This window comes from Annulohypoxylon truncatum (assembly GCF_022578515.1).
Source record: "Annulohypoxylon truncatum strain CBS 140777 unplaced genomic scaffold F4807scaffold_17, whole genome shotgun sequence".
NCBI lineage: Eukaryota > Fungi > Ascomycota > Sordariomycetes > Xylariales > Hypoxylaceae > Annulohypoxylon > Annulohypoxylon truncatum.
The window spans coordinates 389,294-416,767 of record NW_025953803.1 but is presented as its reverse complement, the minus strand read 5'-3'; the positions used below and the strand labels follow the sequence as shown (position 1 = coordinate 416,767).

Sequence of the window (27,474 nt, the reverse complement as noted above, 5' to 3'; positions counted from 1 at the left end):
AGCTTGTCTGACAGGTGCTTTGTCAGTTCCGGATTAAACGGGATACATAAGAATCAGACGTAGGGAATAAGTATTTGTTCTCGTCGGAGCCGGTCATCTTTGGAGAGCGACTGCAGATCTCATGCAAGCCATATCACTTACGTAGAATTAGAATCTGTAAGTCTCACGGTACAAAAGAATAGCTGATGGATTGACGATTCTGATGATCACTGTTCGGATGACGAAGTAACTAGCTTTTGTTATAATCACGTCGTTGACATATATACCAGTTTGAAGTGGGCTCGACGCGGAAAGCGAACTCGGAATTCGTCCTCTATTGAGCGCCGAGACAAGGGCAGATTTGAGACGGCGTGTGACGAGTCGCGATAGATGTTACGTACAGGCATTTTAATCATACAGGTCCCCGTGGTTAATTGTCTCTCGATCCCTTAGCCAAGACAAATAACCCCCTTGCCGAGTCGGTATGGAAATCCTCGAAGTTCCTTGCATTATACAGGGTCTTTCTAGAGTTGGGAAAGAAGTTTGTTGATATGCGCACGGAGATCTTCCAGTGGCACAAATTCTTTACTTCCCAGTCTCCTGCACTGAACTTCGGCGCGTCGCTCCGATGTCCATTTCCTACCCAATATTACAATAACCGGGTATCCTATCAGGTCAGCGTCGTTAAGCTTCCATGGCAAGCTTGCTTCGCGGTCATCGAACATTAGATCGAAAGGTTGGTGGTTCTGTGAATCTGTCAGGTGTCGGGATACGAGAATGTTATCTTCCTCCGAATTTGCTGTTGGAATGAGCAGCACTTCGAAAGGTGCAATGGCGCGCGGCCAGTTGAGCCCCTTTTCGTCGGCCAGATGGTCTGCGATGGCAGCTAACATGCGAGATACCCCTATACCATGACATCCCATCTGATAAAACACTTGCACCTGGGCCCCGGATTTAGTTGGCTTGGCAGCTGTGCCTTCACCTTCAACCAAATGCGAAGGTACCACAACAGTGGCATTAAGTGCCTCTGAGTATTTTGTACCAAGATAGAATGTATGCCCGAGTTCAACTGCCTTTTGGACCTTGAGTTTTCCAGAGTCACAGCGGGGACAGCTATCGCCATCGCGAATACGAATAACGTTAAGAAGACTCTCATTTTCCGATGAGGTAACGAAATCATTAGTGACAGCTGAAAGGTTAATATCGCTATCTTCAGGTAGTATTGGTCCCGGAGAAGAGCTCGTAAGTCTAGCCTGGAATGTATCAATAAAAAGGGGTCCAAGCCGATAGTCCACGATGTTCATGATTCGTAAGTCTCCTCGAGGCTTAGTTAGATTAGGAGGCGTAGAAGACCAAAATGGAACTGAGTTATCAAGACTCGAGTCCAATTCGGGAAAGACTGCTTTAATGGCGTGTGTATTTATATCACTGTTCTCGAAGGAAGCAGGATACCAGACGTTGACGAGAGTTTCCCTATCTTTGGAAACACCTCGCCAAACGCTGACGGCGCTCCAATCATTATCCAAGCCGCCCTCGGAGTTGCTATCTGGGGGACCAAGTCGTGCGGAAGCAACCTCCTCGTTGGCTACGTAGTCACAGCTATCACAGTTGATTACGAAGTCCTCCCCAGTCGAGGAAGGGAGGTGATATTCGTGGCTTTTATCCCCTCCGATATCACCAGAGCTAGCTTCTGCGCACAAATATGGAAGTTTTAACTCGTCGAAAAGCCGGGCATAAGCAGCTCGTGCTTCCTCGTAAGTAGAGAGTGCCGACTTGATAGAATAATCGAAAGTGTAGAGATCCTTCATGAGGAATTCCTTAGATCGAAGAAGTCCTGCACGTGGGCGGAATTCATCACGGTATTTCCGTCCTAGTAAAGTGAGAAACGCTTTCCTAGCCTTCTGTTTGAAGTGGCTCACCGATCTGATAAAGCTTTAAGGGAAGTTCTTTGTAGGAACAAGATGTATTCGACACAAGCGTTGTTATCTCTTCTTCGTGAGTTGGCGCAAGCAATAGGGCGCTTTTTTTCCTGTCGAGGAAGCGAAATAGCTGGCAATTCTATGAGTTGGATGAACCTATTTTCCGAATCATTTATCCTTAGCTCACCTCCTGGCCGTAACCATCTAATCGATTCGTTTTTTCCCATAAGGACTGGCGCGAAATAGAAGATAGGGATACCTTGGATGCACCTTTATCTATGTAAGCGCAGAATCAACAGAGCCGGGAGCAGAACTAGGTTCAGTGATTCTCACCAAGTTGAATCATATACTTATCTATTAATTTCTGCAGCTTCTCTTCAACCCTTTGGCCTAACGGAAGCATGTGATGCACCCCTGAATGTGACTTGGAAACGAATAATTAGGATAAGCATGAATGAATTAGAGTAACATCTGATCTGGAAACATACTTGGCGTAAATAGCCGGCTCGAATTAATTTATCATGAGCGGCTAGTTTCTATATCAGAATAACAAGACACTAGGTGACATTGAGATTGAATCTACATACTCTCATTCTTAGCAGCTTGGAGCCCTTGAGATCCAGGGGTCCAGAATCTGGATCGGCGGGTGAAGTTATCCTGTTCCTGGAATTCGGACTGAAGATATATTAACACAAATGCTAGCAAGATTGAGATGGGGTGCTGATTCGAACCAGATTATTCGTCGACGACACTAGGCCACTATAAGGCCGAGAGCTGTGAACATCCAAGCATCTGTTCAAGCATCTGAACGTAGACGCATGACTTCTCCTCGGGATACGTGAAAGGGGTATCATCTTGGCTGTGGCATGCCCGACTGACACTGTGAATCTGGATACCCTCCTTTTTAACTAAGTAGCTAGAAATAAGGGGGTATACTTCATATCCTTTAGAGAGCCATGAATGGTATGTCAATCAATTCCTCAGACGAGGATAAGCCAACATTGAAAATATGATCGCAACTTAGCCTAAGTAGCGAAATTCATGAATCTCAGCGTTCTGAAGCTCAAGTAAAGGTAAAGAAAAATAGTCCAGGTACTTGAGTACTTGGGTTAGGTAAGAGTTTGGGATTGCTTGAGCCTGTCACTGAGAATACACTAAGTTGCAGGGATCCATTGCTGTGCATGAAGATAAAGTAATCGCACCTTATCGATTGGCCAATTAAATATGGGACCAGCTATTCTGGCCCCGCCAACTTTTTTTTTTCTAAATCCGAAATTTTCTTTGGCCTCGTCGCATTGAGTATACCATGCTTCAAGCTGGAGATTGATGTACGCGCTATCTTCAACCAACGACAGTACGGACTCGATCGCCTCCCGCTCAAACTTCCCATAACAACCGAAGAGGGCTTGGGTTTCAAGACTGTTTTACTAATGGCGACCTTCGACGATGCAGCGCTGTCGCAATTGACATCTAAGATCGAAAGCAAGCTTACTGAGTCTAAGCAACCTCACAGCAAAAAGGGTCAAGGCAAAAGGAAACTAGACGAAAGCATAGATTCTATCCAATCACCTCCCAAGAAGAAGAAGAACACATCCGAGCCGAAAGGTCGCAAGAACGAGAAAAAGCCAAAGAAGGCTCAGAAGCCCGCTGCTGCTCCTAAAAAAGCCGAGTCGAGCACCCTTCTGGATGAAATCAAGGCACTCGGTGGGGATGAGGAGGATTTGAAGTTGGTAGAAGACGCAAACTCCGAGGACGAGGAGCTTTATAACGGGAAGGGCAAAAAGAATGCGGACAAGAATCTACGTGCTGAGTTGGCCAAGTTCGCCTCTGGTCTTGGCTTTGATGAGGTGAGACCAGAATCTGAATCTGAAGCTGAAGAAGCGGATGAAGGTATGGACGAAGTCGATGATACCAGTGAGGACGAGGGCGAAGACGACGACGCGTCAGTCATAGATGCCGACGAAAAGCCTAAACGAGATCCGAAAAGGAAGACGGTTAGTAAGCATCTCTATAAGTTGGAACCTCTGCGAAAGCTTAGCTGATTGTTGTCTAAGATATTTGAACCTCGTCCTGACTGGCATGCTGTTAGCTTGAAAACTCTGCCAACACCCTCTTCTGACGATATCACGCCTTATGCAGCAGCGATCGCTGAGTTAAAGGCTTATGCCAAATCAACCTTGGATGAGGATAGTGTCGCATATAATAAGACACTGTCTGCGTCCTCATCACACAGATTCATGTCTACTATCATGTCTTCCGGTACTATGTCTGATAAAGTCTCTGCCTTAACTTTAGCTATCCAGGAATCCCCTATACACAATATCAAAGCCCTCGAGAATCTCATCGGCCTCTCGGCGAAAAGAAGTCGAGGGCAGGCCCTCGCTGCTCTTGCTGCTCTGGTGGACTTGTTTGGGCCGGGAATGATTTTACCGTCGGATAGACGATTGCGTCTTTTCTCTTCCCAACTGGGTCTTGTCGGGACTCTGCAGAAGTACAATGTCAAGACCTGGTCGGCTAGCCAACAGTTGCCTGGCAAGATCACTAAAGAACACTTAATCTCATGGATTTTTGAGGACTGGCTGAAGGAGGCCTACTTCAAGATGATCCAAAATCTCGAGGTCTGGTGCGATGACGAAGTTGAGTATGCTCGTACCAAGGCCGTTGATCTGGCGTATGCTTTATTGAGAGACAAACCCGAGCAAGAATCCAACCTTCTACGACTCCTAGTGAATAAACTTGGCGACCGTGAGCGCAAAATTTCTTCAAGGGCTTCCTACCTGATCCTCCAACTCCTGAACTCTCATCCTGGAATGAAACATGTGGTCATACGAAATATCGAACAGGACATCATATTCAGACCAGGGCAACATATTCGAGCCAAGTACTACGCTATTAACACCCTAAATCAGACTATCCTCAGCACAAAAGAACCCCAAATTGCGGATTCTCTACTAAACATATACTTTGGACTATTTGTCTCCTTGCTGAAAAGCGGAGAGCTTAGCCAGCTTGATAGCAATCCCGACGATCCTAAAGGGGGCAAGCACAACCATCACAAGTCCAAGCCGGCGAAGAAGCCAGACGATAAGAAGCAAGCTGCTTCAGGTGACCGAGAAGCTGCTGAAAAGCTTGTATCGGCGATTCTCACTGGAGTGAACCGAGCCGTTCCATTTTCACAAGCTGAGCAGTCTACGTATGTCTCGTTATTTCCCTGACTTAATGTAGTGTGGCAATGCTAATATTTCGCAGGCTCGAGTCTCATCTGGATACATTATTCCGTATCACACATTCATCTAACTTTAATACCAGTATCCAGGCTCTCATGCTTATTCAACAACTTGCAGCCAACCGACACCTTGCTACAGACAGATTCTATCGGACTTTGTATGAATCACTTTTAGACCCGCGTCTAATTACCTCTTCTAAACAGGCCCTCTACCTCAATCTTCTATACCGAAGCCTGAAAGCTGATGTGGATGGCCGCCGCGTAAAAGCATTCGTCAAGAGGATGTTACAAGTTCTGAACTTGCACCAACCTTCTTTCGTCTGCGGAATAATGTACCTCATAATCGATCTCACCGTCACATTCCCAGACATAAAAACATTAATCAACGAGCCGGAGGAACATGACGAGGATGAAGCAGCACCGGGTGTGGCTTCAGATGCTCCGGCTGAGGCTCCTCCCGACGGGGCCGAAGCTGAATCTACGAAAGTTAGTGATGCTTACGATGGACGGAAAAGGAACCCCGAATATAGCAATGCGCATCGCAGCTGTCTATGGGAACTACTACCGTTCCTTAGACATTACCATCCTTCTGTGGATGTTTACGCATCGACTTTAATGAACGGACAAAAGGCCGCTCAAAAGCCAGAATTAGCGAATCATACGCTCATAGCTTTCTTGGACAAATTCGTGTACCGCAACGCCAAGGCCGTCGATTCGACCAAGGGTGTATCCATCATGCAGCCTGTGACCGCAACGGGCCAGGGCTCCGTCTTGTTGTCGAGCAAGGCTCCGGCTAAGACGGCAGGAAGCTCCTTGAACTCGGCGGAGTTCTGGAATAAGAAGAGCGAGGACGTCGCCGTCGAAGACGTCTTCTTCCACGAGTACTTCGCCAGGATAGGCAAGTCGGAACAAGCCGAGCGCAAGAAGGCGAAGAAGGCGAAGGGAGCAGAGGGCGGAGAGGACGCCGAGGAGGCTGCGGAAGACGAGATCTGGGACGCGCTCGTGGCTTCTCGTCCGGAGGTCGAGGGTGAATCGGATAGCGAGCCCGACTTCGACGATTTGATGAGCCTTGATGATGACCAGGACTTGGAGAAGGAGATGGCGGAACTGGATGGAGAGAATGGATCGGAAGATGAAGAAGAGGGAGGAGTCGAGTTCTGGGATGACTCGGATGACGACGAGGAGGGCGACTCGGACCACCAGGAGCCGCCTGTTGCTGAGGGAGAAGGCGAGAATGACAAGAAACCGGAATCGGAGCGCACGAAGAGGCGGAAGGCTCTCAAGAGCTTGCCTATGTTCGCTTCTGCAGATGACTACGCCGAGATGCTCGCCCAGGACGAGGATGATCTATAAGCATGTGATAGAAAGCCGTAATTATGAACATAGGGTCATCACAGACGTTTTCACTACGGCTAGCAATAGACACTTGAAAATTCAAGATACCCGATTTGGTATCAAATATCACGATACTGACTCGATATCTTTCTCTTCATGTGTTTCATTTCATTCATTTCGTGCTCATTAAATTACAAATACCTAATTGTCCCAACTCTCACGCATTTAAATTGAGAATCGACGCAATTAGGTGTCAAACCACTCGAGCGGATCGTCCTTGGTGAAAATGGCGCGGTACTTGTGACCGCCATCCGGCTCCTCTACGTCCTCGGTATGGATACTGTGCAGCTTCGCAACGCCGGGCTCATCGTGACCGTCGCCGCCGACAAAAAGGCGGACGTCTTTTTAAGCGTTAATCATAATTCACTCTTTTTCTCCCTAGAAATACGCGGAGAAAGTTAGAAAATAGATAAGGGCAACGTACGGATGTAGGCCGGTCCCGAGTCCGGCACGGCCGGGATGCGCACCTTGCCGAACAGGTGCAGGCCGTACGCGGACATGCCGACGCGGACCGCCTCCAAGTCAGCGGAAGTGAAGGAGGTCAGGTCCGCGTCGCTGAGGTGCTGCACGGCTGCGAAGTACTCCGGTTCGTGCTCTGAAGACGGGGTTAGTTTGCGGTTGCGTAGATGGTGCAGGACAAGAGAAGGGGGGGGGGGGGGGATGTACTTAGGTAGGTGTGTTTCATGTGCAGAAGCTGCTTCTTCAGCTCGTGCTCGACTTCGCTGAAGGCTTTGAGGGACTCCTCCTTAGGCGCGTGGGGAGGTCCTAGTTCTACGGTGTCGGCGGTAGCCTGGGGTAGTGGTAAGCGAACTGCGTTGTAATTATATCGCTGGTATATACGATGTTACTGACCATGGTTGTGAAGCAATATTTGTTGTAGTTTGTTTGGTAACAGGTATCTAGGTATGTGGTATGAGTTGAATATCAAAACTGGTAGTATGTATAGATAATTAGATTCCTACGGCTTGAAGGCGATGAGGTAGGTCAAGTTTCTTATGTCTATACTCCGCATAAAGACGTGTAGATCACTTGAGTATGGTGTGACGGACCTGGCAATTTACACAAACAGGTTATCGAATCATCGGCACAGAATGCCACAGGTTCGGTAGGTCGTTTGCGTCAGAAGTAGGTTGATGCTGCCAAGTGACAGGGTGCTTACGTAGCTGCGGGCTGTATGTATTGTGTGACAGACAGACAGATGGGGAAGATGGGGATAATAGAAAATGGAGATTCAATAAAACAGGCGAATTTCACAACTGGATTGGCTGTGAGAGCTTGGCCGCTAACACGGAGGCCGCCGGGGTTATGGACTAAACGGCAACTACCTATGTATGTGCCTAGTCCTAGCTGGTATCTTCTAAGGGGTATATTCTCATTGATGACTATCAAGGTATACCTATCGTATTCAGACAGACGTCATAGTTCATAGTTTAATCTACAAGACTGAAACATCGTTTAGATCCGTTTAATAGGGTCTTTATGACGGGTGTAGGTTTCACGTTCCTTGCAGATCTCAGATGCGCCCCTCATTTAGAATCTAGCCACCCACGCAATGATTATATTTCTTGCTTTAGATACCAAGCTTTCTATGGGATTTTCTTTCTTTAACACATGTAGAGAACGAGCGGGTACCTAGGCAACCAATTGAGACTGCTCTGCTAGTATCTCTTCTATTATAGATTTCTAGAATAGGGGGCTAAGCCTGAGGTTGATTGCAGATATAACATACTCGTACGAATGATGTGGTAGGGAAAGCCAATAGTTTACCTATTCCATTAGCAACAAGACTTCGACAGGATCATATATCGCCGAATTATCAGTACGCCGGAAGCCAAAATATAATTACTATCACTTCGACTAAACTCAAACTCCTGGAACTCCGAATGTAGGATCTTTCTTCCAGCTTACATAAACAAACTACCTCGGCATTATCCTATTCGGGGAACAAACGGGTCTAAGGCGGTTAGCGGCTGACGGATAACTGGAGGAGCGAAATTCGTTGGGAAATGCGCAGTCAAGTGTCAAGGAGGGAATGTCTCAACAGCCCGCCGCATAACGACAAGAGAAATATGGGAAGTCGACGAGGAAGATTCTAGTATCGGAATTAGTCCAATTGGTTCAATAGCCACGAAAAGAGTCCCGCTGGCTTGGGGAGGCCCCCACTCGGCCTTGGAACCCCTATCGCGACCATGTTCGCCGCGCGAATCCAAGCCGGTGTGGCTAGGGTCGTGCGCAACCGTCAGCTACCCGTTGAACCGACTATAAATCTGATCCTACGTCCGACCCGGCGGCAGCCTCTATTATCTTGTCGCTTTGTCAGCACATCCCCTACCCAAGGTATATTCCCATATCGTGCACCTGCACCCTACCCATTATCTACCAGCAGGCTAACATAAAGGATCCCTAGATCCACCCCGACCATCATTCCTCCGCCGCGCCGCCTCCTTCCTAGCCGCCAGCTTCGCATTCACGTTACTCGGCACCGCGATGGCAGCCGCGCCCGCCATCCCCACCGTCAGCGAGCTGCTGAACCCGCCGACGGACGAGGAGACGCTGACCATGTTCTCGCCGGAGACGGAGCACCAGCGCGAGGTCGAGGCCTTCATCCAGAACCATGCGCTCACGCGAGAACTGCGCGCGAAGCCGGAGTTCTCCGAGGCTCGGCCGCACCTCAAGATCCCGCCGGCCTACCGCAGCTACAACCTGACGGGCGGGACGCTGATGGGCCCCGGGCGGCTCGTGGTGCCGCCCCTGATCTTCGCGGAGGAGGGCGGCAAGAGCCTGGTTTCCATCTCGTATCTGGGTGACGAGCTGTGCGGGCACCCGGGCATCGTGCACGGCGGCCTGCTCGCGACGATCCTCGACGAGGGGCTCGCGAGGTGCTGCTTCGCGGCGCTGCCCCACAAGATCGGCATGACGGCCAACCTCAATATTAACTACCGCGCGCCGGCGCCGGCGGGCTCCTACGTCGTGCTCCGGGCTACGACGACGAAGGTCGAGGGGCGCAAGGCCTGGGTCGAGGGCCGCATCGAGACGTTGGTCGGCGAGGGCGAGAAGCCCTTGGTTCTTGCGGAGGCGACGGCGTTGTTTGTCATGCCGAGACAGGCTGCGGTTAGTAATTACCCATACACCATATCCAATGGCTATCTTTTTCTAGGAACCGGTGAAGACTAATATGTTCTACAGATGATGGCGAACGTTTACCCTACGACATGAGCACACTGAGCATATACAGGCAACAGGCTACATAGATCGACGATGAATAGATTTTATTAGACCGGGATAGACGATGGGCATTGCGTCTGCTACGGAGTTTGCTGGGTTAAGAGCTTGCATTGCTTAAGATCTCGTACGGTGTCTATGTATTTACCCCGGCCAGACCTGATAAGCCGGGGTTATGATTTCGAATAGAGTAGAAATGATCAAGATTCTGAACCAGGTTAGGTCTTGTCTTATACGTGATATATGAGTGATGTGTATATCATCAATGCTTAACTATGAAAAAAGGGGTTAAGTGGTTGTCTGGCTAATTGGCTGCCTCTTCGTGCCATTCAGAGGACCGCGTCAAATATCGTAGAACGAAACATCTCTTCTCCTAGGTAATATAACTTATCCCCTGTGTATTACGCAGCTAGATGACGTAGTCGCCATTGTATCAACAAATCTGTTCAAGGAGTACCTAAGCGTATATATAGAAGAAAAGGCCCAATTCACTCCTTGATTGTTAAAATGTCTAAAACATCAAACAACTAAAAGTCAATTGCCAAGTTAAGCTCTCTCCTGCGAATCGGCGACCGGTTTAAGCACGTCATCCGACTCCCGATATCCTAAACGGTAACTAAGTAATACCCGCTGCGGCTAAGAGACTTCGTCAGTAATTCAAGACACCTCCAGGGCTAGCTAAAAGCTCCAATAAAAGTCTCTTTTTCCTATGAGAGCTTGACTATTTGGTCGACCTCTTTATCTGTATATTTCATCATTTTGCCCTGTCATACATTCAGTTATCGAAACGCTTCACCTACGTTGAGAGAATCTGTGTTATAGTTGGGAAAAGATGGCAACGTAAGCATCCTTGCTTTTTTTTCTCGCCTTCATCCATTTCAATTGACTTGAGTGCCCCTCCCCCACTATCCATTTGTCGTCCCTTTTCTTCCTTACCATATCTATTCATAGCCTTGCCATTGGATATCCAGCAAGGGACCAACGAAAAAACAATGGCTTTCCAGACATTGACATTGACATTGACACTGCAATGTCGAACAAAACAGAGTAACTAACCTAGAAAAAACCACAGCAACATAACCTGGCACCCCTCCCTAACCCGGCGCGAGCGCAACGCGAGCCGGGGGCAGAAGGGCTTCACGCTGTGGTTCACGGGGCTCTCAGCCTCTGGCAAGTCGACGGTGGCGACGGCGCTGGAGCAGCACCTGCTGCACCTAGGCGTGGCCGCGTACCGGCTGGACGGCGACAACGTGCGGTTCGGGCTGAACAAGGACCTCGGCTTCAGCGACGCCGACCGCCAGGAGAACATCCGCCGCATCGGCGAGGTCGCCAAGCTGTTCGCCGACAGCTCCACCGTCGCCATCACCTCCTTCATCTCGCCCTTCCGCGCCGACCGCCAGCTCGCCCGCGACCTGCACGCCGCCGCTAGCCAGGGTGCCGGCGCCGACGACGACCCCATCCCGTTCGTCGAGGTCTACGTCGACGTGCCCATCAGCGTCGCCGAGCAGCGCGACCCGAAGGGCCTGTATAAAAAGGCCCGCGCCGGCGAGATCAAGGAGTTCACCGGCATCAGCAGCCCGTACGAGGCCCCCGAGAGCCCGGAGATCGTGATCAAGACCCACGAGAACTCCGTCGAGGAGTGCGTCGCCCAGATCGTGAAGTGGCTCGAGGAGAAGGAGTTGATCCCTACGCATACTCAGACTGCTACCGCGGCCGAAGCCGCCGGTCAGTCCGGCAATGCTGCTCTAGCTTCGTAAAAGACGGTTCGGTTAGTATATATAGTAAGAAAGGGAATTAGGACGTGAAAAATAGGCGTATATCCGTCAGTTCACTGGTATGACAATTCGGCTGCCACGTAGAGATGAGATAAGGCGAGACATTGGATCCTGAATAGACTTGTCTCCGGAAAAAGTATACACAGATAATTTTCATGTTTGTTATGACAACCGAAGCCCCTGGTTAAGGGGATGCTAGCCATGACATTAGTCCGCCCGCGAAACGCCATCCTGATAAATTAGATGCTGCGTGCCGTCTATAGTTCGAACTCGTAGTATACGTAGGCTGTGTACTCGTTTCCTTCCCCTCCGTGTCCTAGACCGGCCGCCGCCATCTCCGACGTTAAAGCTGCATCATCTTTCGTGATCCTCCCTCGCTTATCTCTCCCGAACGCATTTCCACCAAGGTACGAGTAGGATGAGTCCAGCGCCGCCTTCACCTCCTTTGCCAGCTTCGTGTTTGTCTAGTATAGATATTAGTATAGGTAGAGTCATTATAAAAGGAACGTAGTGGTGTGCCTACCAGGACGAGGGCAGACACAAATTCTAATGGTAACCCGTAACGCAGCACGGATTCCACAAAGACGCGGAGGGCCATTACATGCGCCCATATCATGACGCTCTCGCTCCATCCAGTGCGGGTCAGCCGCAAAGCCTCCCCCCAGACTTTTTTCTCCTCTCTCGTGACACGGTCTAATTCCTTTTGCTCTTCTTCCCTGCCGCCCTCGACATACTTATACTGACGGGGCGTCCACTTCTGCTCTCTGCACTTCTGCTGAAACTCTGCACTGTGCTTCTTAAACGTGGTGACGGCAAACAGAATAAACTCTTCATCTTGCGCAACCTGTATAGACGATCGAGGAACCACCATAGGTGCGATGGTTTCGTAGCTCTTAAGATAATCCTTCTTAAGGTTGGTGGGGACAGCGACTAGGTGCGTTTCGAGGTATTCGGAATCTTGTACTAGCAGAGACGGGTTGACGATCGGCGTAAGTGATTTAGTTGCGAGATTGCCGCTAAGCTCAGGGAGTAAAATCAGCATTTCGTTCAGAAGCCGGCCAGGATTGCAGCTATTTGGGGGCGTTTTACGTTTGTTTTCTTTGTAGGGAAGCGAGATTTGTCTTGACTTGGTTGTATTGATTGAACTTGCCCTTGACATCGCCGTCGATCGTGGCCAATTCCTATCGGCGCAAAAAGTTCCATATTAGTATACTCGTACATGATGCCGGGAAGGAACTACGCCCAAAAGCCATATTACCTTTTGCAAGATATCAATGAGTTCGCCAACAGGCTTGTCGGCTCTGTAACGAACTTTGTTCCAAGTAAAGGTGCGAAGGTACTGATCCGTCGGTTCTACAGGCTAGTCAACACGCTGAAATCTTGGGCGCGTAGGGAATTAAGGGCGACGAACTGTCGTTAACATTCTTTTGTTGAGATGCTTTTTCCTCGTTGCCTTCGTACAGTGAGCGCAAGGAGTCGCCGACCTTGCTAACCACCCCCTCACAGCCAGCACTGAGTTTTGCCAAATCGTCGGCTTGCTGAACCAATGCGTCTAGGGTTCCTATCTTAAAGTTGGGAACGGGAAATGGCAAGACGGTTCCATTCTTGGATGTAATAATACCCTTGACGGATTCAAGGGCTTCTTCCTTGTCGCCTGTGTCGAAAGTGCTGAGAGGCAGCGATAGGAGAACGTACTTCGCCGGAGTCGGAGCCATTGCGGCGAACGGGAATTATGCTTTATGCCTGGGTTGTATCTCAGCTAAATAATATAGCTTAGGTGTAGTTTGGTAGAACTCGGGGTGGAGGGATCGTTGAGGCTGGATAAGTGGGAGAGCTCTTGGTGACGGGGTCAGAGAATATTGCTCAATGAACTGTGGACTTGGAGCTAAGCTAGCTAAGGTGCATATGAATATTACCGGCCGGCAATGTATAGATCCCCGGGTTGGAAGTAGGAGACGCAGGACGACGACGACAGATATTAGTGGGCTAGGTCGTCGTGAAGTCGTCGTTGTAGGGTTGTAGGTTGTTAGATTTAGTATAGGTAGCTGCGTATTGAGGCTGTTGTATGATTGGAGCTTTAGGTACAACTGTAGGTACAAATGCACAAGTCAACGTCAGTGCTTCCAAGGTTCTTTAGTTCGACTTTAAGTGGGGTGTTCCAATACCGTAAGGTATACAGCTTGGAGCAGCATCAAGAAGCAGCTTCGACCTTGGTAACTATAGTACTATGCTTATAGAGATAAACTCATTAGATATTGATGTCAGACGATATCATGTTATGACGACTGTCTATTACTTTTAAGGCAATGCTTTATACTCTCGATAAAATGTTGAATATCCATATATGTGTAACTGCCTGAACTCTCTATTCAGCATTACCTACCTAGTTACAGTTTAGAGGTAGTATAACGTAATATCTACAACTTTCATTCATTGTTTCTTCTACAATATATAGAATCTCTCTACATAAGCCTTATTAATCAGGATGACTAGGCGTTTTCACGGTTTTATCAATGCCATCTCTTTCAACTACTATGTACACAAACTCAATCCCTTCGAAACCAATCATCTAACTACTTGGCGAGATAGATGCGTACATCTACCCCAGCCTATTCCGCATTCAACTTGCATGTAAGTTGCATCTAGACTCTCACAATAAACGGAGTATTTACAACTCCTTACTTCAATGTTACCCGGGCAGCCAATTATGTACTAACCGGTAAAGAGAATATAGGAGGGCGACGCAAAATGGAACGATATCAAAGTCGAAGTCTCGCAAGACCTCAGCTGAAATACGGTCCTACGTAGGTATGTACATGTGTACAAATGTGCCCAGGTAAGTGATAAGATAAGTGTGTGAAATTGCGCAGATGAGACATGGGACAATTGAAAAGACTGAGAGATAGCGAATGTTCTATTCTGGTTTTAGTGCGGGACAGGGTCACGAGCCATAAGCCACAGGTCACAAACCACTCAGAAGCCGAGCCTGTTTATTGATTTCTCTAACATCCCTACCAGAAACAGAAGGCACCAGCCATCTCTACCTCGCGACTACTCCGCTTTGGACTGCGAAGCCAGTATCCACTAATCCACTAGTCCACTAAACATTCAACGAGTCCACTAAATCAGCAATCCCATATCTGAAGAAGTACAACCCCAAAATCCTGGGAGAGTCGACGTGTAAATCCAATAGCCGCCGCTGAAAGAGCACGAGAACTGCCCGAACCATTCAATATCAGAGGAATATTCGTTCTCGAAACCATCTCTCCTCTCGTTATTCTCGACGACTCGAAAACTTACACCTCCCTATTCTCTGTTACACCAGAATATAGCGGTCAACCAGTCCTATGAAGCCCAACCACCTGTCGCCATCGACGACTTTTGACTTTGATTTGTCCTATCTGACCTTGTCCACCTTGTCTGCTGCCGCCGGCTGAAGACCACCATACACCATACCAAACTTAACCTGCAACGTATTCGTCGCCCCAACTTCCTGCTTCTATTAGTCCAGCTTCAATCTCAGTCTCAGTCCTACCGAAGAAGAAAAAATTCAACCGCTATCTACTACCGATACCGCTGGGAATCCAATCTCTCCGGCGCATTCAACCCCATTGATTAAATTCGTATTCCTCGGCTCTCCGTGGTGTCGCATCAGCTCCTCGCAATGACGCGCTGGTAGTCGCCTACGCCCTAATCCTCCGTAATCCGCGGTTGATGAGTATGGAATCCCGCCAACTGGTTTATACTCAGCTGCCAGAGTGAAGTCCTAATATTTTCTCCGAGTCGTAGCGAACGAGACAGACTTAAACCGCACATCCTCTTTGTCATGGTCGCCACTGCACCATCCAAATGGCTACCACGTCCAGTAGGCCGTCCCTCTCCACTCTCGCGGGATTGCGAGGTCCTATAATTCTGATTCTGATTATCCGACTAACTCCATCTTGTAGGCCAACAATCGGCCAATTTGGCAAACAATACATCCTCCATTGCGAGGAACTCGAATACCGGCGGCCAGCAGCTCTCCGAATCTCCTACGCCGGGCCTGACCGGACAGTCACCAACACTAGCCGCCCCTACCGTCAATGGCGGCGCCAATGGCCTGCTACCTTCCACGTTACCTAATGATGGATCTATACACGCTGATTTGAGATTATACCCCCGAGATGGACGAGTGAGAAATCCGGTTCCGAGCAAACTGAAGGATGTTACCGAACAAATGAAAGGGAATTTTAGTGTTATGCACATGGACGTTGCTAGCCATCGCGCAAGTGAAGGCCGCGATGCTGCTGCGAAGCGCACTAGTGAAAGTACTGCTCTGCAGGCTAAGTTAGCTCAGACAGACACTTACGTATCTCATCAACGAAGGGCCAACTACCCACGGCCGCCTGGATTAAAACAGTTTACATCTCCTAAGAAGTCCAATTCTACCGAACCACCGGCTTCTGCAGCTGCGGCACCAGTAGCACCAGCACCGGCACCGGCACCGGCACCAACGCCAACACCAGCACCTCCTGCCGTTGTTGAACCAGCGCAAGCCCAACCCCTTACGGTAGCGGAAACAAAGGCAGAACAAGCTCGATTGTTGACGCTTCTGCGAACACTGGCTCCCGCTCTTGTGGTTGACCAGTTATGCAAGGCACTCGCATTTTTTGGTGGCATACCTGACGCTCCACCCCCCACCGATGGTAAATTTCCTGAAAGCGCCGAGGCAAACGGCTCTGGCTCTCTGTTTGTTGGGTGGATCGCCGAAATATTTCCTAACCTCGATGAGCCTCGACGACGTGCCCCGATTCCGTCTTCGCAGTACATGCATCCGCGGCGACCGAGGGGACGACCTAAGGGGAGTAAAGCCACCAAGTCTCGAAGCGATAAGGGCATTAAGAAGGGCACTAAGGGAACCTCAAGTCGAGCCCAAGAAGCTCAGGATGATAGTTGGGTGGATGTTGATGACAGCGTCCTGGAATTAAATGGGGATGATGACCTCGCTGAAATAGAAGGGGCATTGGCGGCTCCGAGCACGCCTCCCCGAGTTCCCGATGCGGCACAGTACGGCAACACTCCGGCCACGGGTGGCTCGACCGGCGGGTTCAAGTCTATCAACGACTCGAACACAATAGCGCCGAATTCTAGCATAAAACGACGTGGTCGGCCAAAGGGTTCTAAGAACAAACCGAAGGAATTGTCCGATCCGCAACCGGCTGGTCAACCAGCTGAATCTGCGCTTACGAACTTAAGTGTACTTCACCAAGCTGACCATGTGTCGACGATCCCCATTCCGCCGAAGGTGACTCCGGTGCCAGTACCAGTGCCCATGGGGGGTGAACAGCTGAATAAGAAGAAGGCAAATTCGGGACGACCTAAGGGCTCTAAGAATCGCCCGAAGGCTCCCAATGAGCCTACAAGTCAGGATGCAAATCCATCCCAACAGCAGACACCCGATTCATCAAATCACCACAATAACCAACACTCGAATTATATGGCCGGAATCAGTCACGCGTTCACCGGTAGCAGCGCTGCGTCCGCTGTCACTAATACCAACGCTCCTCAGAAGGATAAACAAGTCCAGTTGCCACAACCGTCTGGTGTGTCTAATACTCAGGCCCCAATCCCAACTCCGCAGGTAAAAGAGTCGACAATAAGCGGCAAGAAGCGCAAGCGCCAATCTGCTCCTGCCAGCGCTCCTAATCCACAGGCTGATGGAGCCGCCAATAGCGTTGGTGGAAGTAATCCAATTCCTCAGCAAGCGTCGTCTACCATGTCTCAAGCAACTCCTACGTCGATCTCACAAGTACAGCCATCAGCCAGCCAGCCCAGCCAGCCTCCTGTGAGCAGCGCTGCTGCACCATCAGCTAAGCGGTCTCGTAAATCCCAGGAGGCGGGCTCGCTTCACACGTCCAAGCGTTCAACCCCGAATAACTTAGGGACTAAGAATTCCGCATCGTCTACGACGGTAACCTTGGATCCAGCCCGTCAGACTAGTCAAGTGACAACTCCATCTCAGGCACATACACAAGCCGACGGTTTAGAGGCTCATTACGAACGGATAGCTGCGTTACAGAACCAGAGTCTCAACGATCAAGTGCAAGGAAATAGCAATCGCTCCCAAAAACAGCAGCAGCATCACCAAGCCACCGCACCGATTGGACATACAGTCTCTCCGATTCCTGCAGAGGGCTTAGAAGCTCACTACGAACGATTCACTGCCCTCCAGAACCGGCAGGAGAATCCTAGACAATCGACGGCTAGTCGCCAACAGATGCAACAGCAGACCGCTCAGACCGCCTCGCCTATTCCATCACAGACATCAAAGGGGCCCCAGATGCCTTCTACCTTGACATCACATCAACAGACTAGGACAACGCAGAGCTATTACCCCCAAGCACAGACTCTCAGCTCATCTTACAACGCACAGGCCCCCTCGTACTCTACGAACCAACGGCAACCTCAACATATGGCTACCGGATCTCCTGGAACCAGCCTTGTACAACACATGACCAATTCTCCTCAGTTTGGTGCACAGTCTAATTCGCCTCTGATGCAAGGGGACGCTAATTACAGAGGATCACCATCGTTGGTCCATAATAACCCAGGGTATCCGCCCCGTCGGACGCCCTCGGCATCACCTCTCGATAATAACTACCGTACGAGCAGCGGCACCGGCCACGGCGTGTCTAATCACTCGCCTCATTTCGGAGCGCGTCAGACCCCGACGACTACTCATAGCACGTCACATCCTACAATGCCGTCCGCCTTTGCGCCCTTCACGGAGTCGAATTTGTTCGATATGCAAAGCTTGGATTCTAGTAATAATCACGGTGGGCTTGGACTTGGCACCGGCTCATACGGCCTTAGTGGCAGTGGCATACCCTCGCAGCAGCGAACAACTGGCTCGAGCGCCACATCCCTCTACTCTTCAACCACAGGAATGAGTAATAATTACCTGTCTTCAAATGTCGGTCGTACCACCCAGAATAGGTGGCCCTCATGAATTAACTCATGTCACGATATATGGAGGTTCGGAAAGCGCTGGGGAAAGGGTTCAATTTGCACATGATATACGACGGAATGTGGCGTTTATAGGCAAGGGACGAAAAAAATATAAAGCGGCGTTTGAATTATGATTTTTTTTTTATTTCAGGGTCACGATAGCGACCTAACTCGTTTTTTCTCTTCTCTTGTTGGTTTCGAAAACATGGTTCATGATGGAATGTTCTCAAGGGTATGGAAAGGGAAGGGAAAGGGAAATGGAACGAGGAAGGGTCTGTTTTTTTCTACCATTCTTATCCTTCTTCCTTCCTCGTAATGAATGGTAACAAACTCGGGCGAGTTTTATTGTCTTTTGACGGGTTCTGCGGTCTAGGATGGTGGGAGGGAGAAGTGGGATGGATGGAACTTATTTATTGTTTACTTGTAAGCAGAAGTTTATTATTCTACTTCGGACAAAAACTCTGTTGTTTAGGGAAGAGCTAGGAGCCGGTCTGCGAAGCTTTGCGGGATCGTCTTGTGTGTGCTTTATTTGTCTGTCTCAATATACCATTTGCGTCGCTCGGTTTACGTTTTATTCATCTACAAACTTAATCTTTTCTCGTCCATCATCTGATTTTACAAGTGCTTGCGAGCGAAAGTGAGGGACAGGACTGAATTAGCGGCGAGGGATGGCTTGGATGGCAAGGGAAGAAAGGAAAGGGAAAGGGAAAGGGAAAGGGGAAGGATGGTTGAATTTACGGGTCTAGATGAACGGAAACGACGGGATGGGCCCGAGAACATCATCGATTGATATATGGGATATATATCTACTTCGGCTTGCCCAAGCCCCCCCTCTCCCCCCAAAATCTCATGAAGAACGCTGTAAAATGCGGCTTGTGACTTGCATGAACCGACCTGAGGATCTTTCCTCTCCTCCCGCCCTTCCTCATCCCATTCCTTCTCCAATAAACAAGAGCCCGCTATCGCTTTTTGCCCCTTCTCTCCCGGCGCGGGAGGAAAGCCCGGAGGCTTGTGTGATCAACGGCAGATGCCTCGCGAAACATAAAAGAAAATGAGGTAAATGGAGTTACGCCTCCGTGTGCGTTTATAGCCTATGGCGACAGTTGTAAATGACAGCAACATAAAAGAAAATCGAATAGTCCACCGACTTGGGTAGGTAGATATGGGTAGTAGGTAAGATATGATATATATCTCCTCCACGTCTGGTAAAAAAAAAAACCAGACTAAAGATAAAATATAAATAAAAAAGAGGCTTTCTCGAATATGTTCCAACTCCTATAATTTCGCCCGAGCTCCTCTTTCCCTTTCCCCCCTTCCCTATCCGTGAAGAGAGGGTTATGAGAGAAAAATAATAATCCCGTCTCCCTGGTCGAAAAATAGAAGAATAAGTAAACGATTTGACAGTAAATAGTAAAAAAAGATCCCGCCCTTGTATAAACGCCTTGCAAATGCTCATGATATATGGGATATGATATGACATGGCTAGACAATGGCTAAGCCCACCCGCGGATATCTTCTAAGACGCCCATGCATGGTATCAATCGACTAAACCCCACCGTCTCCTCGTAGGTAAAAGTAGCAGCATATAATTATTCGATAGGATCTTCCTCGATAGCTTCGAGGGGTGGCCGGACCGAAGCCGGTGCTGCCCGTCCGTACCACCATTCGTCCTCTTCAGCAGCGCCATCCTCGCGGATCAGCTCCAGCATGACTTGCGCGTTGCGCTTGATGTCCTGAGGTCGCACGACGATCCCCCGGTCGAGTATGAGGGCTTCGGCCGTCGGAAGCCATAATTGTTGTAATGTGGGTAAATCAGGGACCAGTATCCTAAGCTGTTCTCGTGATAGTTCTCTCATCGGCATGCCCTCGCCCAGGCTGCTATGGAACACCAAACTTTCCCACGAGTTCACCATCGATACATCGCTGCCCCTTCGACCCGACTCTGAGCCTTGCCGCCCGCGACCACCCGCATGGGCCTCTCCAAATTTCGTGAATTGCTCTTCGCCCGCGCTCGACTTTTTCCGGGTAATGCCCATAAAACCCCGTCGCGTTTTCGTCGCTGGCTCCATAAGTGGGGGCTCCTTCATGACCGAATTATACCATGAATCCACGGCTCCTCTTCTCGAATTATATCCCTTAATCTCCCAAAATCTTTCTACTTGTCGAAGACCACCAACGCACATGGCCGTTACGAATACTTCGTCAGGGGGCCTATCCTTCAGATAACCTCTGAGAGAACGCTCTAGTCGACCAACGTACGAGGGAGGCCGAAGTCGTCGACAGAAAGAGGATACAACCAGGGGGAACACCTGGTGAACGCGTAATAATGTCTGATCATCGTACATGCTCATGATCTTAGCTTCGATAGGGTTGATAGTATAAGGCGCGCGTGATAAGCCATATCCGTGCTCTTTGATATATTCGATATGTAACGTCCGGTAAGTTTCGAAGAAATGAAATATCGTGAAGAGTAGTGGTATTAGCCGGCGGCGCATCCGCTCGTATTGCGGTTCGAATTCGAGACGTTGAGACTCGGTATTTCTAAGAAATATTTCCTTCGTCACCCTCTCGGATATTAAATATGAGAGTTTCGAGGCAACATGTAGCCGATGCCATATTCCACAGAGGTAATGAAGTCGTATGGAAGTCGGATCGGGCGCCGGATATAATCGTTTCGCATAAGCCGGTACGTGATGTTGTAAGTGATATCGCGCAATCGGGAATTCGTTGACTGTGATCATCGCGTGCCACGACCGTGACGCTAGACGAAGGTTTAGAATATCAGATAGGGGTAAGGAAGCAATGATCTGAATCTTCAGCTCATTGGGGAGTGCCAAGAATAATTGGTCAAAAGGCGTAGCCTTCTTCTTTGCAGATTCGACGGACAACCTCCGGCTATCGTGATCAACGGAGCTGCGCGTTGGTAAGATTGTTCTGAAGCTGAAATTTGCTCGGCGTTTCTCTGATTTCTGGATATCGTGAGAGGTCTGATCAATTGACTTTGCCTTTCCAATGGGCAATATGAAGGTGGACGACTCGGCCACGACGCCATCGGCAACAGCATCTTGAGGCTGCTCTTTCGACTCGCTTATCTGCCTGAGCTTCTCAAAATATCGCTGCGAGGCGAATTCAGTAATGTGTGGAGGATCCATCGTTGAATATCGTCAGGTGGTCAAAAGACACGCCTGGATCGAAAGGGAGGACAGGCTGTGCCTGTAACGCACGCTTGTCCTCTATCGGACAGAAAAGGCGACAGCAACGAAATCGGTAGTATCGAAGATGATCGGTCGCAAATCACACATGTTGAGACATTGGAGATATTCGTCGGATTAAATCGTCGAGAGCAGAAACCGTCTAAGGCACGATTCGACCAGATAGTTTTTCGGGTTGCGGGTTTGAAGGTTGAATCGAGGGCGAAGGAAATCGAAAGAGCGACGAATGACAGCCACAACAATGCGAAGAGAAGCGAGCGACGTCAGATGCACAGACGTAGTACGACAGCCACAGCGCTCCTTGCCTCCCTTCTCTCTTACACCCGACTCACGTTGGTGTAATTCTCGGCCGTAGGCGTGGGAATTGGAATGTCCAGTCTCGTCGGTGCCGATATGGTCGCTGAAATTAGGGCGGATGTCGCAGACCCTGAGGATTGGTAATGTCCCAGACACGCAATCGATATTCGACGGCAACGTGGAAATTACGGCGGCGCAAAGTGAGAATGCTGTCTAGTATTAGGGGTACAAGATCCGAGGCGCAATGGTTCTCCGAGGCCAAGATCCGGGAGGGAAGGTAAAGATAGTGTCGTGGGGGGAGAAGAAGGTGTTGAGCGGAAATGAAGGGCAACGTTGACAGAAAGAGGTAAGATAGGACAGACACCTAACGGCCGGATACTAACGAGTTTCTCGACCCATAGGGTTCAGCAGATTCACCAGCTCAGCACACAAAATAGAGTGAAAGTGGGTAAGGTCTGAGGAGTGTGGGAATAATGAGGCCGAGAACGAAGTGGGAATCGTAGGAGTCGTTTTTGGCCGTTGGGAGATCTTGGGTGTGGTTTGGGTCTTGGGTCTTGGGTCTTGGGTGCTGGGTGCTAGGTCATTGGGATGGGAAGAATTGGTTAGGACGGGAGTGGACGGGGAGAGCACGGGAGTGGATTGGAAAGTGGATGGGTAGTGGATTGTAATGGGGACAATGTGGACAATGTGGATCAAAGAGTGGTCCAAGGGAAAACCAGCGGGAGAATTTAGTACATGTACAGCGCGAGGTTGCGTGAAGTGCGTGTGGAGAAACGTTGTCGTTACTTGAGAAAGAGCCAGGAAGGGACAGAAAACTGCCAGGAAGTAGCCCATGGGGGTGTGCTAGGGGTGTGCTGGGACGGGGCGTGGCAGGCGTGGGTGGCACTAATCCACTAAACATTCGGTGTTATGGTGGTATGAGCTATAAAATAGGGTGCCCGAGGGGGGCGTCCTTTCTTTGCTTACGGCGATTTGGCCGGCCAAATAGTGGAGTGCTGCCGACCTATCGCCAGCGAGTGATGTCCATTGGATCAATCGATCCCGCTATGCGAAATCTTATCGTGGTAAAACTTTACCACCACTACTACTAGGTTCATATGTACATGACGAAGCTGTGAAGGAGCGCCTGACAGCCCCGAGCACATGGTTTGGTACCTTAGTGAGGTACCTTAATGTGTTTTAGCGGTTTAGTGTTTAGACATCGAACATCAATTCCATCAATCTCATCTTCTCACGGTCCCGTCGCTCACGATCCTCACGATCCACACCTTTCGCCCAGGTCGTTATCACGATCCCAATCTGTCTGAATCGTCACCTACATATTATCTACATACCTATCTCAACATGTGGATACAATCACATCTTCACCCAAGGTCAAGGTTACGATAATTGTCCTAATGACTTCTGTCGAGTCCTATTATTACCAATATTAAAATCAACCCCGGCATCAGCTTATTTATTGCTAATCAAAGTCGAACCGAACCTGAAGAACGGTTATTACCACGTTATGACCTTGATGAAGTCAGTTTGGTCAGTCAGATTCCGTGACCGTTCCATCGTGCGGTTATGGCCGATAGCCTTCCTCATACGGCATTCGTATTGTATCATCTCCTTTGGTACGGTGACCTAGTCCTGACCAGTCTGGGCCATCCGACTACCGTCAGGACAACCACCTATCACCTATCGGCCCGCGATAGTGCCATAGATATATCGGTCGTCCGCAAATGCTTTTTCTACTATAGTAGTCTCGCTCGTTCGCTCGGCCTTTTACCAAAGCTCTCGCCGTGATATCTCACCTCTTTCCTAACTTTTCCCCGTCATTAGCTTCACGTCCGTTTCTTTTCGGGCCCGTTAGTTAAGAGTTATCATCATGGTAATTAGGTTCATACGTTACTTTTCAACCCGTGTCTAGCCTGATCTCACGATGGGATTGGGTGGTTGAGTGTATGCTATCTAATGAAGCAGCACGAAACGATGCTTCTAATTTAGCCTATTACCAGCTCGGTTATAGCTTGCATATCGAGAATACCTAGTTACTTCGCGGAGCCTCGTGGTTTTCCGATCCTGTTCCCTTGGATATCTGGATCTGAGCATTTGCTGCGGCCAGTGCCGAGAGTAGCACCGACTCTTCCTGTGTTCAAGGTTTTGGAAGATCATTGATGCTTGTAAACTTGATCACCATAACCTATGAATCTATGATCTCTCATATCTCATCTCATCGACACGGTTCGTGACACGCTTGGCATCTGCGGTATTTGACCGAGTGTCTGGCGCTCTGTCTACGTTACCTACAGACTGAGGAGGATGAAGATGTTGGAGCTAGCAGCTGGGGCATAGCTTCAATAGCGACTGACGATCGCGTCAATCTCACTTACATCACTCACGTCACTAACACAGCTTGTACGCAGATTGTAGGGCTCTCTCTCACCACATACATGGCACAGCTCTTGGCAGCTACATCCATGTATGGCTACTGTAAAACAAGCAGTCCGGGGAGAGATGTCTTTCATCACGATTCACCAGCGCCAGTGATCTAAATGACCCTTCGGGAAGGATCTGCATTCGATTTCGGCACTTCTGGGGTTGCTTTTCTCATTTAGGTCTTGCAGTGTAACATGCCACCTAAACTGCGAGACAACGAGGCCACACTCTTTTCCCAATGGGATCGAGCCCCTTTTTTTGCAATCTCTGCTATGCGAGACATTGCACATGACCTTTCAATTCTGAGTCGTCGAGTTTCATTGATAAAAATCGAGAACCAGAAGGGCCAGACATCATGATACAGTGGTCAGAATGCTATATGCTCGTACATATATGCTGGTATTACATACACGAGCCTACCGCATATGTATTTAATTATTGCGTGCGTCTCGGCGTAATCACTCCCGCAGCGCCCAAGCCCGTTCCTGTCAGCACTTCATTTTATCCGGCATACATAATCTCCTCCATCTCGCGTCTTTTACAGACTACGGCCAAGCAAAATATGACCGGTCATCGGTGTGAGCGATGACCTTCGCGCTCTGACTCAAGCAGTCCTAGAACACCAAGCGGTGATCAAATCGTACCAGTTCTTTTCATTTTTTTTCGTTGTTCATTATCTATGGAATTGGAAAGATTACCTTCCTTACCTACAATACAAACGTGCCGTGATCGTGGCCCGGTTAGAAACAAGGGCTTAGGAATTCCCCGCGATAGAGCCGCCGGGTCCGTCCTCTAATGTTCGACAGAAAAGGGACCGCCCATGTGGATCGGCGGCCTTACTACGGTCGTTTTTCAATACTCCCAGTACCCGACTGTAATTTTCTGCTCATTGGCTAGCAGCCTCCATGATCCATCTTCAAATGCACCATTTTTCTATGCTGTCGACACACATTCACGACAGGCAGTTTTTTTAAGCCTACCACCTGCTATCTCAAGGCTAGAGAAAGGTATGTTTTAACATGATCATGGTGATGTCTTCGTATTGGAAAATTTGAACGGACTTTTACGAATCTGAGTCATGTATTCACCAGTACAACGTCGCCGTGGATATATCCCTGGGATTAGAGGCTAGGACCTCAAGTAGGACCAAGTAGTGACAGCTCGCATTCACTTAGCTGCCCTCGGTCGTAAGAAGCGAGTCGGCCTAAAGGATTGCGTATATGACTGCGTTGTCAGAGTGCAACGTGGTCTTCGTGAAGAGAAATGAACTTGGAGAATGAAGCATGCTATTTGCGGCTTAAGCCGCGAATATCGTCCCAGAAATGAAGGCTGGTTCACCAGCTTCTGAATTGTCCATGTTATATTCTGACACAGTTCGCTAGGCTTCTTGAAAATGGCCAAGAAATTCACCAAAGCCTGGTGGTACGCCGTTGTCTCAGCCCTTCCCGACTGACGATGCCGCTGTAATGGCTTGGCTGATCAAAAAGGAGCTCATTCGGTAGGTTTTTTCCTACTGGAGAGGTCACACAGCCCGGAGGGCCTACTTCTTCAGTCTATCCTGGGCCGAGTATGTATGGCGAGCTGCCGAATACTACCGAAAGGGCCCTGGGGAAAACGTCATCGGAGTTGACTCTGATCTAGCCCCAACTTAAGCCCCAGTTGCCCTGCAGCGATGACCAAGTTTTGACTGACGATGTCCGTGCGGGACACGAGCTTAACGAACCGGGAGGTATTATTAAGGGATTGCTGTAGGCATTGCCTTGCCCTCAGCTATGACACCTATCGCCTATCGTCTATCGTCTACTTAACGCGGGCTTCCTTTCCTGAACTCAACGTTCGGGTATCACTTACATAAGAGTGTAGTTGTCTACCCATCTCGTAACCCCTCAGCCCAGATCTAGCTACTCGGGAGCTCAGTCGAATGTCTTTCGCAAGCAACCTACCCTGAAAGGACCCTGAGAAGGTGATTTAATATATTGGGGGCATTGCCGCTCGTCGAGCCAAGTCTCGCTGCGCATGTTATCTATCCATCTCGCCAGTTAGGGCAAAGCGATAAGCACCCCGGTGATGAATTTGGCTTGAGATCAAGATGAAACCAACCGAGCCAATCTCCAAAAGAGGCGATAGATTCCGCAGGACACCAAGGCACTTTGTCCACGACACAAGGTAACCTACGAATCGTATCATGTCGAAAATCGTCAAGTGACACGACGACTATCCCTCGCTTCACTAGATATCTCTAGTCATTTTCCTACAGTAGGTGATTATTCTTGTTTTTTGTCACCCGACTCCTGCTTGATCTGTCCAGTCTGTCGGCTGGCCTCCTTTTTTGAGAGAGCCAGCGGTGCAACTGTACCCCTCAGAGGTGCAATGCATATTCCGAACTTGTTTCGTGTTACGCTTGCTCAGGAAAGGCCACGAATGGGCTAGGAGGCATTGGATATTAGAAAGCAAATAACGCTTGAAGTAAGCCTTATCATGAAGTTTGCCGCGCTCGCTGACTCAGGACGGATGCGGCACAAGGACGCGTGCGCGTAAGGCCGTCAGGGCCGTCTGGAATTGTTCTAAACTTCTCTAGCTTCCTTTTAAGAAGACGGGGGAGCCAAGCCCCTACGGATCTCAAGGGTGAGCCCCATATTCTCAGCTTCACCTACTACACCGATTAGGAAGCTCGTTATGTAAAGGAACATGGGGACGAATCGAATCCCTCATACCCTCATAGCCCAGAACAGGACTGGGCTCCCTCAATGAGCAGTTCTCCTCGCTCCCAAAAAGGCTTTTCTCCAATTTCCGATTTCTCCTAAGTAGAGATCGACCGACCGACTAGCCCCGAGCCAACGGTTTGGCGTGCTGCGTGCTTGTGTGTCTGTTTCTATTTTTAGCAAACCACATGTATGCCGTGGGTTGTCAGGTTATCCTCTTCATTTTCTCACTGGTGGCGTTCCTGGGGGGGGGGGGGGGGGGGGGGGGGGGGGGGGGGGGGGGGGGGGGGGGGGGGGGGGGGGGGGGGGGGGGGGGGGGGGGGCGGGGGCGGGGGGGGC

General features: G+C 49.5%; 8 protein-coding genes across 8 annotated transcripts; 4 read left to right on the top strand and 4 right to left on the bottom strand.

The window, feature by feature from the left end:
* Positions 1–59: 59 nt before the first annotated feature.
* On the bottom strand, positions 60–2,835 carry F4807DRAFT_94938 (prolyl-tRNA synthetase). The gene is made up of 7 exons (XM_048003688.1): positions 2,630–2,835; positions 2,486–2,573; positions 2,387–2,427; positions 2,232–2,322; positions 2,086–2,168; positions 1,899–2,028; positions 60–1,849 (listed from the first exon to the last, which is right to left on the bottom strand). The coding sequence occupies exons 1-7, from the start codon at positions 2,750–2,752 to the stop codon at positions 504–506; spliced, it is 1,902 nt and encodes a 633-aa protein (XP_047854001.1). The 5' UTR covers positions 2,753–2,835; the 3' UTR covers positions 60–503.
* A 360-nt stretch (positions 2,836–3,195) lies between these two features.
* F4807DRAFT_426837 (CBF-domain-containing protein) lies at positions 3,196–6,605 on the top strand. Its single transcript, XM_047998107.1, has 3 exons — positions 3,196–3,892; positions 3,953–5,091; positions 5,148–6,605. The coding sequence occupies exons 1-3, from the start codon at positions 3,329–3,331 to the stop codon at positions 6,475–6,477; spliced, it is 3,033 nt and encodes a 1,010-aa protein (XP_047854000.1). The 5' UTR covers positions 3,196–3,328; the 3' UTR covers positions 6,478–6,605.
* Positions 6,606–8,072, bottom strand: F4807DRAFT_426835 (uncharacterized protein). Its single transcript, XM_047998106.1, has 5 exons — positions 7,569–8,072; positions 7,372–7,449; positions 7,186–7,309; positions 6,944–7,114; positions 6,606–6,860 (listed from the first exon to the last, which is right to left on the bottom strand). The coding sequence occupies exons 2-5, from the start codon at positions 7,372–7,374 to the stop codon at positions 6,706–6,708; spliced, it is 453 nt and encodes a 150-aa protein (XP_047853999.1). The 5' UTR covers positions 7,375–7,449; positions 7,569–8,072; the 3' UTR covers positions 6,606–6,705.
* F4807DRAFT_426829 (Thioesterase/thiol ester dehydrase-isomerase) lies at positions 8,073–10,260 on the top strand. The gene is made up of 3 exons (XM_047998105.1): positions 8,073–8,856; positions 8,927–9,630; positions 9,706–10,260. Exons 1-3 carry the CDS (start codon positions 8,709–8,711, stop codon positions 9,733–9,735), a joined length of 882 nt encoding a protein of 293 aa, XP_047853998.1. The 5' UTR covers positions 8,073–8,708; the 3' UTR covers positions 9,736–10,260.
* Positions 10,261–11,667, top strand: F4807DRAFT_426827 (adenylylsulfate kinase). The gene is made up of 2 exons (XM_047998104.1): positions 10,261–10,581; positions 10,814–11,667. The coding sequence occupies exons 1-2, from the start codon at positions 10,574–10,576 to the stop codon at positions 11,496–11,498; spliced, it is 693 nt and encodes a 230-aa protein (XP_047853997.1). The 5' UTR covers positions 10,261–10,573; the 3' UTR covers positions 11,499–11,667.
* Positions 11,668–13,890, bottom strand: F4807DRAFT_426824 (ATPase, V1 complex, subunit C). The gene is made up of 5 exons (XM_047998103.1): positions 12,928–13,890; positions 12,775–12,869; positions 12,606–12,697; positions 12,040–12,532; positions 11,668–11,980 (listed from the first exon to the last, which is right to left on the bottom strand). The coding sequence occupies exons 1-5, from the start codon at positions 13,229–13,231 to the stop codon at positions 11,774–11,776; spliced, it is 1,191 nt and encodes a 396-aa protein (XP_047853996.1). The 5' UTR covers positions 13,232–13,890; the 3' UTR covers positions 11,668–11,773.
* A 1,070-nt stretch (positions 13,891–14,960) lies between these two features.
* Positions 14,961–18,621, top strand: F4807DRAFT_94716 (uncharacterized protein). Its single transcript, XM_048003686.1, has 3 exons — positions 14,961–15,234; positions 15,300–15,381; positions 15,464–18,621. The coding sequence occupies exons 2-3, from the start codon at positions 15,366–15,368 to the stop codon at positions 18,502–18,504; spliced, it is 3,057 nt and encodes a 1,018-aa protein (XP_047853995.1). The 5' UTR covers positions 14,961–15,234; positions 15,300–15,365; the 3' UTR covers positions 18,505–18,621.
* Positions 18,622–19,693: 1,072 nt separating this feature from the next.
* On the bottom strand, positions 19,694–22,023 carry F4807DRAFT_94699 (uncharacterized protein). The gene has a single exon (XM_048003685.1). It carries the CDS (start codon positions 21,653–21,655, stop codon positions 20,093–20,095), a length of 1,563 nt encoding a protein of 520 aa, XP_047853994.1. The 5' UTR covers positions 21,656–22,023; the 3' UTR covers positions 19,694–20,092.
* Between the last annotated feature and the right edge of the window lie 5,451 nt (positions 22,024–27,474).